This window comes from Mobula hypostoma, chromosome 11 (assembly GCF_963921235.1).
Source record: "Mobula hypostoma chromosome 11, sMobHyp1.1, whole genome shotgun sequence".
Taxonomy (NCBI): domain Eukaryota; kingdom Metazoa; phylum Chordata; class Chondrichthyes; order Myliobatiformes; family Myliobatidae; genus Mobula; species Mobula hypostoma.
Window position 1 is genome coordinate 52293970 of NC_086107.1, and position 11263 is coordinate 52305232.

General features: G+C 36.2%; 1 protein-coding gene across 1 annotated transcript in view; it reads left to right on the forward strand.

The window, feature by feature from the left end:
* The window catches only part of tesmin (testis expressed metallothionein like protein), a 92184-nt gene extending 81281 nt beyond the window's left edge, over positions 1-10903 (forward strand). The window contains exons 8-9 of the mRNA XM_063061472.1: positions 1509-1690; positions 10711-10903. Coding sequence (XP_062917542.1) covers positions 1509-1690; positions 10711-10903 — 375 coding nt within the window. The remainder of the gene's footprint in view (positions 1-1508; positions 1691-10710) is intronic.
* Positions 10904-11263: the final 360 nt, after the last annotated feature.

Below are 11263 nucleotides of genomic sequence, written 5' to 3' on the forward strand. Positions count from 1 at the left end.
TTCACTTTTGCAGAATCTAGGCTGAGAGACATAGTCTAAAATGTAGAACAAATCTTTCAGGAATAAATCTGGGAAACACTTCTGCAAGTAAACAGTAGTCACTGTGGAACTCTCTACAAGAAATGGTAAATGATGCTGGGTCAATTTTAATATTAAACATGATCAGTAGACTATTGATCAAATATATTAAGGAAAACAGGACGTGGGTGGCTATAATGCGTTAGGCCACGGATCATCCATTAACTCACCACATAGAAGAGAGAACTCAAAAGGTTTTTGTTTTAAAGGCTTTTTATTTGCGTAATAATTTCACTATTCTTGGAAGACAAATATTTCCTGCAGGTGGCAGCAGAGGAAGGCCAGTACGAGGGTACTGTACTAACAGAAAGCCCACTAGATCTTAGTAGGCAGTAGTTAGCGCCATCCTGTTGCTATTCTCAAAATATGTGGCTTTACTGTACTGTAAATGTTGTAAAACTGAGAAATACGTGGCAAAGCAAGGAAAAAGTAAGAGAAAAGAGAGTAAGGAAGCCAGCATGAATAGTTGTTCTGAATCAGACAAAATGAGTTAATATTTTGAATGAAATGCAAACTGTCGAGTGGAAAATCTATGTTTGGAGAGATCAGCAAATGTAATAAACGTCAGGGGAAAAAAGAGATGCCTCCAGAAATAATGATAAAAGCGATGGTGAAAACGAGCAGCAGTGGTAGATTTTAATTTAAACAGGCTATGCTATCAATATCAATAGCATTGTAGACATTCAATGAATAAGTGATTAGTACCCTATTGTCAGCACAATTACTTCAGATTCACTTGGACTCATAAAACATTACCAGTAGTCCATGTGGTAGAAAAGAATAGAGAATATAGCTAAAATCTTAATCCATTAACATTTGGATCAGAGGGTTAGGTTTGCCACCAGAGAGTGAGACAGTGCTCAGCCAAGTTTAAAAATTGCAGAGAATCAAAGATAGAGATATAGTAGAACAGGAAAGGAAGTTACATAAATTCCAGGTCATATTATAGAGTGGATTGAATGTTTTTATCAAAATAGTCAACTTGTCATTTTCTGGCATCTTCAAGTATGGAGAAGATTAGATCTTGATTGCTAATCACAAGATACTAGATCATGCTAACCTGATTCCGAAAACCTTCCAAATTTAAAGAATAAAAACTCAGTAAAAATACTGTGAAGAATCCTTTCTCCACAAAATCATATCAGATACCTTGTAATGTTCAATGTGAATGATAGTATTTTATCAAACTTTTTAATAACAACAGCTCCTCTTTCTTTGACAGGGTATATTAAATCACTGGGTCAAGATGGAGTCAACAATTTGCTGATTTTGCAGCGAACCAAGATTAAATTACATTCCACTGTCAAGGAATGTAATTTTATGCATTCAATTTGTGGGGAATTAAATAATAATGGAATTGCATGTGTTATGCTTTCATGAGTGTTCATGGAATGGGGGATAATGGATAACATTGCCCTTTCTTTTGTCAGGCAAAAATAATGTGCTCCTCTATTTGCAAGTGTATTGGATGCAGAAATTATGAAGAGAGTCCTGAGAGGAGAACGCTGATGAGTATTCCTGATCTCAGTGACGTAAACATTTGTCAGCCTAGAACAAAACTCTTTCCTGAAATACTCAACTATGGAAAACAAGTGAAAATGACCAGAGAGCGGTAACTGAACAGAATTTATTTTTCACTCTTCAAATTCCACTGTATCTACTTTAACATGGCATATTGCTACAGTTCCTGAGATTCATTCAGCTGCAGTATGCTTTTTGTTCACACTTAAGCTTCAATTCTGAACATCAGTATGCTATTCAGGTGAAAGGGTAGAGAAAAAAAAAACAACTTCTTGTGAATAACCAGCATACAAGCTATCAATAATTTCCTAAATGTTTCTGGATTCCCATACCCATTCACCATGGCTGAAGAAGATAATCCCCCCACAAACAAGCATCATTCATATATGGTCTATTTTGTCTACATGCTGAAAGGTGTTACACATTTGGATTCTTTTCCTTTTTATGTTTATATATTTAGTTCTGTACCTCTGTTGACCTATTTTTACAAGAAAAAAGTGAAAAGGAAAATGAGTAGATATACACTATAAATCATAGGATGTCTAAGCATTTCTTCAAAACTATGATCAGGTATGAGGTTTTCTTTCTGGTGTTATTATTTTTCTATATCATCCACAATTCATCATTGATAATGACTCATGAAAATCTAAGACGACAACTAGATATCCAAGTGAAACAATGTGCAGGAACTGATGATGCGGTAAAATGGCGGTTTACAATTCAGCAGCCAATTTATGTACTTAAAACAATGAATGCACTGCACTCCATGTTTGTAATACACTTTGAGATATCCTTGAAGATGCATGAAAGGCTTGCAAGATAGAGATCATAACGTTTTATAACTCCAGAATCTAATTGAATGAAAAACACAGGAGCCCAGCATAACATCTACTTAGTTTTTCTTTAGTAAGACTCACGTATTTGATGTGGTGGTGTAATGATGTATGCCATTCACATACTTCTTGAGTTATTAATCATGAATTATGTAAATTATTATATTTACAATATCACTCAAATATTAATGAAATACTAAATACACTCATGGTAAATTTTAAATTGTCCCATTCAGGCCTAAAGATTTCATCATTGTGGGATAACACCTTTCCTGACAGGCAAGGGTGGGGCGGGGGGGGGGCGGTGTCATTCTGCTTGGCAGGCGGGTCTTGTGGCTATGAAATAATCTCAGGTTCTGGGGCCTCCTCCGTGGTGATTGCAGGAGTTGACTCTGGAACTGCAGGAAGTGGTTCTGACAGCTGTGGACACCTTTCTTCTGGACATGTTGGCATTCCGAACATTGCATGGCAAGCTGCTCGATCTGCTCATTTATCCCAGGCCTCCGGACAAAGCTTCGAGCCAACACTTTCATTTTGACTATGCCTAGATGACTCGCATGTAGCTCTTCCAATAGTGTGTTTTGTCACCATTTCCTTAGCCTCTTGGAAAGCCACCTCCCTCTGTTTTGTCCATTCCCATTTTTTTTCCTGATCTGTAGTAATGAATTCAAGAGGTGGAGCATTGTAGTCAGGTTTCACAGGAACCTGTTATGTAATTGACAAATCCTATAAAGCACTACAGCTGTGACACATCCTTTAGCCTTAGGACATTCACCGCTGCTTGAATTGTCTCAGTACACTTGCGAAATGTGTGTCAATGATGTGACCACAGTAAGTGATGCTTAGTTTGAAGAATGCAAACTTGTTGCAATGTACTCTGAGCCCACAGTCTTTTAATTTTTTTAACACTGTTTTGAGGTTTTGGAAATGTACCTTGTCATCCTTGTCGGTGATGATGATGTCACTGAGTGACTGAGCAGCCTTGCAGCTCCTAGTCCATTGCTTTTTATGAGAGTGCAGGTGCAGATGCAGATGCTACTCCTGAAATAAGCCTATTATAGTGATAAAGCCCTTTGTAAGTGTTTATGGTGAGAAACACTTTGGACTCTTCTTTCATCTCCATCTGTAGATAAGCCTCAGCTAAGTCCATTTTGTTGAACTGTTTCCTTGCAGACCGGTTTTCAAAATCAGAATCAGGTTTAATATCACCAGAATTTGTCATGTAATTTGTTAACTTTGCAGCAGCAGTACAATGCAATACATGTTAAATATAGAAAAAAAGAATTACAGTAAATATATATGTATGTATATTTAATATCACCAGACAGTGATGCAGCCTGTCAGAATGCTCTCCATGGTACATCTGTCAAAGTTTTCAAATGTTTTAGATGATAAACCAAATCTCAAACTCCTAATGAAATATAGCCGCTGTTTTGCCTTCTTTATAGCTGCATTGGTATATTGGGACCAGAGATATTAACACCCAGGAATTTGGAATTGCTCACTCTCTCCACTTCTGATCACTCTATGAGGGTTGGTTTGTGTTCCGCAGTCTTACCCTTTCTCAAGTCCACAATCAGTTCTTTGGTCTTACTGTCGAGTGCAAGGTTGTTGCTGTGACACTGCTCAACTAGCTGGTATATCTTACTCCTGTACAGCCTCTCATCTCCATCTGAGATTCTGCCAACAATGATTGTATCATTAGCAAATTTATGGATGGTATTTGAGCTATGCCTGGCTACACAATCATGAGTATACAGAGTTAGGGCAGCAGGCTAAGCACACATCCCTGAGGTGTTCCAGTGTTGTTTTCTTTCCTTTTTCTTTTCAAATCTTTTTATTGTATATATATATATAGGAAAAATAACATGAGTACATTGAAGTAACAACACTTACAATGCCTCAAAAAAACCCCATCATCTTAAAGATTGAAAACAAAATTTTGTGATAACAGAAAAAACCGACTAAGCAGGAAAGTGAGGGAAAAAAAAGAGAACCCATTAGGTGTACAACCCCGGAGCCATGCGTCATACAAAAAGCTTCTAAAAATAAACATCAAACCGCCAGCAAGAAAAGAAAATATACTAAACGAGTTTACAATTAGATCGTGGAAAAATTATATCAATTAACTCAAATGATAATAACAAGCAAATGAGCCCCATCTTTTCTCAAAATCAAATAAAGGTTCAAAGGTTCGACTTGTAATTTTCTCCAAACTAAGACATAGCATCACTTGAGAGAACCATTGTGACAAAGTGGGAGCTGATGTATCCTTCCACTTCAACAAAATGTCCATCCTATCTATCAATGTAACAAATGCAATAACATGTTGGTCAGACACAGAAATACCATGAATATTTTGAGGAACTATTCCAAAAAGCACAGTTAATTTATTAGGTTGTAAATTAATTTTAAGTGCTTTAGAAATTGTTGAGAAAACCGACTTCCAGAACTGTTCCAATATAGAACAAGACCAAAACATATGTGTCAGTGTAGCTATCTCAGTTTTACATCTATCACAATGACTATCAACATTAGGAAAAATTTTAGAAAGTCTCTCTTTTGTCAAATGATAACGATGTACAATTTTAAATTGAATCAATGAATGGCTAGCACAAATTGAAGAAGAGTTAACCAACTTCAATATCCGCATCCAATCCTCCGTCATAAAAGTCAGATTAAATTCCTTTTCCCAATCCTGTTTAATCTTAGACAAAGGACGCTTATCCCATTGTAATAATAAATTATAAATCCTTCCAATAGAACCCTTAATCAAAGGAGTCACACTCATAATAGTATTTATCAGGTCAGCCTCCAATATGTAAGGGAAATTACTTAAATATTTTTGTAAAAAATGTCTAACTCGAAGGTATAGCAAAAAGTGTGAATATGAAAGAGAATATTTATCAGTTAATTGTTCAAAGGACATCAATCTATCTTCTTTAAATAAATCCAAAAAGTAATTAATACCTTTATTTTTCCAAAGTAGAAAAATTGGATCACTCAAAGAAGGCTTAAAAAAGTAATTTCGGTAAATTAAACTACAAAGTTTAAATTTTGTAAGATTAAAAGAATTGTGGAACTGATGCCAAATTTGTAAAGAATACTTAATCACAGGATATAAATTTAAATTAACAACTTTACCTAATTGCATAGGTAAAGGAGCCCCCAATAACGAAGTTAAATAAAACTGTTTTACAACTTTTAGTTCCAGATCTACCCAAATTGGCCGATCAGTCTTATCAACCCAGTATAACCAAAAAGACATATATCGCAGATTAACAGCCCAACAATACATTCTAAAATTAGGCAAACAAGACCTCCATCCTTTTTCAATTTTTGTAAATGACATTTACTAATTCTTGGTCTTTTATTATTCCAAATAAAAGATAAAATAATAGAATCAATCCGATCAAAAAACTTCCTAGTCAAAAAAACAGCAATATTCTGAAATAAATATAAAAATTTCAGTAGAATCATCATATTAACTATATGAATACGACCAACAAGTGAAAATGTAAGTAGACTCCATCTACTAAATAAATACTTCATAGAGTCCACTAAGGGAACAAAATTAGCTTTATAAAAATCCTTATTTTTTTAGTAATTATAATACCTAAATATCTAAAAGAGTCTGAAAGTTTGAAAGGAGTATTATCATATATAGAAACAGAATCATTTAAAGGAAATAATTCACTGCTATTAAAATTAATTTTATATCCTGAAAAACCTCCAAATTCATTAAATAATTTTAACAGGGCAGGAATGGATTCGTCAGGGTTAGATATATAACCAATAAATCATCAGCATAAAGAGAGACCTTATGCATGGTCTCATTCACAAATATCCCATGGATATTTTTAGCCTCACGAAGAGCAATAGCAAGGGGTTCTAATATTAAATTAAACAACAAAGGACTTAATGGACAGCCTTGCCTTGTTCCCCGTGAAAGCTGAAAAAAAGGAGACCTACAATTGTTAGTAACAACAGTTGCAATAGGGGCTTTATATATCATTTTAATCCAATTATTAAAATTAACACGAAAGCCAAATTTCTCTAAAACGTTGAATAAATATTTCCATTCGACTCGGTCAAATGCTTTTTCAGCATCCAAAGATACAACACATTGTGGAATTTTAGAAGAGGATGAATATCTAATATTAAGTAGTCTCCGAACATTTGAAAAGGAATAACGACTCTTTATAAAGCCTGTTTGATCTTTACAAATAATTTTACCCAAAATATTCTTGACAAGATCTTAGCGTCAACATTCAGTAATGAAATAGGTCTATATGAAGCACAGTCAGTAGGATCTTTATCTTTTTTAAGAATTAAAGAAATAAAGGCCTCATAAAAAGTAGAGGGTAAGTCACCTTTCACAAAAGAATCCTTAAACATTTCCAACATATACGGAGAGAGCAACTTTCCAAATTTTTTATAAAATTCTACGGGATAGCCATCAAGTCCTGGGGACTTACCAGATTGCATTGAAAAAATAGCTTTATGAATTTCAGCTTCAGTAATTTGAGCATCGAGAATCTTTTGATCCTCAGCCGAGATTTTAGGAAAAACAATCTTTCGTAAAAAAGCATTCATTTTAGAGGAATCTAACGGACCTTGGGATTTATATAGCTCAGGTGTTCCAGTGTTGAGAAGTTGCAGAACCTGGGCCTCTGTACCTCCCACTGTAACTGGATCCCCGACTTCCTAACCAGAAGACCACAGTCTGTACAGATTGGTGATAACATATCCTCTTCGCTGACGATCAACACTGGCACACCTCAGGAGTGTGTGCTTAGCCCACTGCTCTACCCTCTGTATACACATGACTGTGTGGCTGGGCATAGCTCAAATACCATCTACAAATTTGTTGACAATATAACAATTGTTGGTAGAATCTCAGGTGGTGATGAGAGGGCATACAGGAGTGAGAGATGCCAACTAGTGGAATGGTGCTGCAGCAACAACTTGGCACTCAACGTCAGTAAGATGAAAGAGCTGATTGTGGACTTCGGGAAGGGTAAGTTGAAGGAACACATACCAATCCTCATAGAGGGATCAGAAATGAAGATTGTGAGCAGCTTCAAGTTCCTGGGTGTCAAGATCTCTGAGGATCTAACCAGGTCCCAAAATATTGATGTAGTCATAAAGAAGGCAAGACAGCGGCTCTACTTTATTAGGAGTTTGAAGCGATTTGGCAAGTCAACAAATATGCTCAAAAACTTCTATAGTTGTACCATGGAGAGCATTCTCTCCATCACTGTCTGGTATAGAGGGACTACTGTACAGGACTGAAAGAAGCTGCAGAAGATTGTAAATCTAGTCAGCTCCATCTTGGGCACTAGCCTACAAAGTACCCAGGACATCTTTAGGAAGCGGTGTCTCAGAAAGGCAGCGTCCATTATTAAAGACCTCCAGCACCACTTTTCTCACTGTTACCATCAGGTAGGAGATACAGAAGCCTGAAGGCACACACTCAGCAATTCAGGAACAGCTTCTTCCCCTCTGCCATCTGATTCCTAAATGGATTTTGAAGCTTTGGACACTACCTCACTTTTTTAAATATACAGTATTTCTGTTTTTGCACATTTTTAATATTCTATTCAATATATGTAATTGATTTACTTGTTTATAATGATGTTTTATTTTATTCATTTTTTTTCTCTCTCTGCTAGATTATGTATTGCATTGAACTGCTGCTGCTAAGTTAACAAATTTCACGTCACATGCCGGTGATAATAAACCTGATTCTGATTCTGTTATTAGCAATCCGCGCAGATTGTGGTCTTCTGGTTAGGAAGTTGAGGATCCAATTGCAGAGGGAGTTACAGAGGCCCAAGCTCTGTAGCTTTTTGATCAGGACTGTAGGAATGGTAGTGTTAAACACCGAGCTATAGCCAATGAACAGCAGCTTGACATAGGTGTTTGTATTGTCCACGTGATCAAAGGCCGTGTGAAGAGTAATTGAGATTGCATCTGCCATAGACCATTGTGATGATAGGCAAATTGCAGTAGGTCGAAGTCCTTGCTGAGGCAGGGGTATTGAAAAGATATCCTTTATCCTGAGCAGAGGATGTTGATCTATTTTCAGTACTGCATTGATGGTGTCTTTAAAATCACCAGAGTTCCTGATATACCCAACCTTCTTGGCTACTAGGACACTTGGCCTTGTCTATGGACTACAACTCAACCTTGAAAAGAATTCCTTCAGCCTCCATGTGATTTAGCTCACCTGCTACTTTATCATGGATTGTACAAGGATGGACTTTGTAAAACTTTGGTGTCGCATTTTCATTTAATACTATTTTGACCTTGATATATTTGAGTTTTCCACTGCCATCCTTGAACACTGCTATGGCATCATCCAGTACCTTTCTTAATTCACTTTCAGTTGACTGTATTGCAGGTGATGTGGCATGCGAATGGTGGATGGATCTTCAATCAAGTTATAGTTGTCTCAGCCAATCATGCCCTACGATGCTGACCCTCCTGTTTTTACCACATAAAGGCTCAATGTGGCTTGTTGGTTGTTGTATTTCACTGTTACAAATGTTATTCCCACACAAGTTATCTTTTCTCCAGTATATCTTCTTAGTTAGATACCTGCAGGCTTCAATTCAGTTTCTTTGAAATGCTGTACAAGCTCATTTTGTGGAATGGCTAAAACAGACGAGTCAGTGTCCAATTCCATTGTAATTAATTTTCCATTCACTTCTGGTGTAAGCCATATTGTTTGTCTACTGCTAATTTTCACAGTGTAAATGTCAAGGCTAGCCTGTTCTATGTCACTCATTATCAGATTTTTCATCAACTCTTTGAAACTGCAACTTGAATTTTTATCTTTTTTTATGTTTCCTGTGCAATTCATTTTTTTTTTGTCTGCCTAACATGCTCTTTGTTTCTATCCTACTTTGTTGCATTTTTTGCAAGTCTTGCCTTTAAATTTGCATCAGTGTAGTGTGTATGACCCCTGCCACAACGGTAAGACAATTTGTTCTAGCCAGTCGGGTTTCTGTTTAGACTTTGCAATTTTGTTCATGCTCACTTTCGTACCTGACTGCAACTGACTAGTGTCTCTGTCTGCAGTTTCCAATGATAGTATGATTTCAATGGCTCTTTTAAATACAAGTTGTGCTTCAGTTAGTAGCTATATTTGGTGCTTTCTTGTAAGACTTGACAAACTAAACAATCTTTCACTGTATCATAAAGTCTATCACTGAAAACACAATGCTCAGACAATTTCTTCAATTCAGCCACATAAGCTGAAATGAGCTGCCCTTCCTTTTGATTCTGCTTATGAAACCTGTGGCATTCTGCAATCAATGGTTTTGGTTCTAAAGGTTCCTGCATTACATTCATGATATCAGCAAAGCTGATTTGGTTGGAGCAGTAAAACATTTTAGCAAACTGTATGCTTTAACACTTATTGCATTCAGTAACACTGGCACTCGTTTCTCATTGGCTATTTAACTTGCTTCAAAATACTGCTCAATTCATTCAGTATAGAACATCCAGTTATCTGTTATGCAGTTGAACACATCTAACTTTCCAATGTAGCCAGCCATTTCTACTTTATTTATTTATTGTTGTTATCACTCGGTGCTCACTGTTTATGAAGCTGTGAATTTTGCCTGTTTTTTTTTCATTTTTTAAACTCGAATGTCTCTCTCTTAATGTCTCGGCTTAATGAGTGGAGGTGTTGATCAGTCTGACGGCTTTGGGGGAGTAACCGTTCTTAAGTGTAGTGGTCCTGGTATGGATGTTGTATAGCGTAACTGTCTGTATGAAAATTAAATACGCTAGTCTGTCTAAATGAAAATCAGATCAAAGACGTAATATAGCCATTTACTGCTCATCTCAATAGACACCTTTCAACTCATGCAATTAAGATACTGGGAATCCTTTGAGACATCCAGGCTCATTTTACACAAAGAAGCAGTTTCTATTGGATGCAAAATTGTTGCTGAGACTGTGATCTTTTTTTGTAGGTGGCCTCAACCATTGCTGAAGTAACCACAGAATATCTAACTCAACCTGTTTGATAATTAAAACAAAGAATGTTTGCTATTGCTGTCTCATAGAGATCATTTTTACAGAAAATAACTTTGTAAAAATTTTGTGCGTATATTTTTGTAAGCAGATTCATGGTATAAATGGAAAATACTTCTACAATCCTAGAGTTAAGCCTTGATTTGATGCTGCTTTTGTTGTTGTGACTCTATTAATTGTAAAGCTTATGTTGTCCATTGTTTTATTAATTGTTTTGGACTATTTACAGGCACCCTTTCACTTTTATCACTTGGGATGTTATTGATGCAACCTGTGGCTGCCTCTTGGCCCAGGCAGAAGAAGCAGAGAAAGCTCATCATTCAGTCTGTGTTGCAGAACATATGATCCTGGAAGAATTTGGCCGTTGCTTGGCACAAATTCTACATTTAGAATGGAGAGCAGAAGAAATGCAATGCCTGTGAACTTTACATTAATGCATAACAGATGGTACTTTATTATATTTATAGCCAATAGATGAGTTTTATCTTACTCTTCCCATGCCTAGATAACCCTGGTTTGGAACTCTCCCCAGACGGATACTGGAACAATTTTCTGTTTTGTATTAGGCATGGTCAGTATTGCAATTTGCTACAGGTTTTCTTACAGAAGTATCTTATGGCAGGGTGCACGGAATATCTCTTTGGTTGCTATGAGCATTTTAAAATAATTTGTTATGTGTAACATAGTGTGCCATCATAAGTATTTTCTAATTTAGAAATTGACTCCAAATACAAAAGTTAGCATTTAAGATTTTGCTAAACTTAATGCACAGAAAACTTACA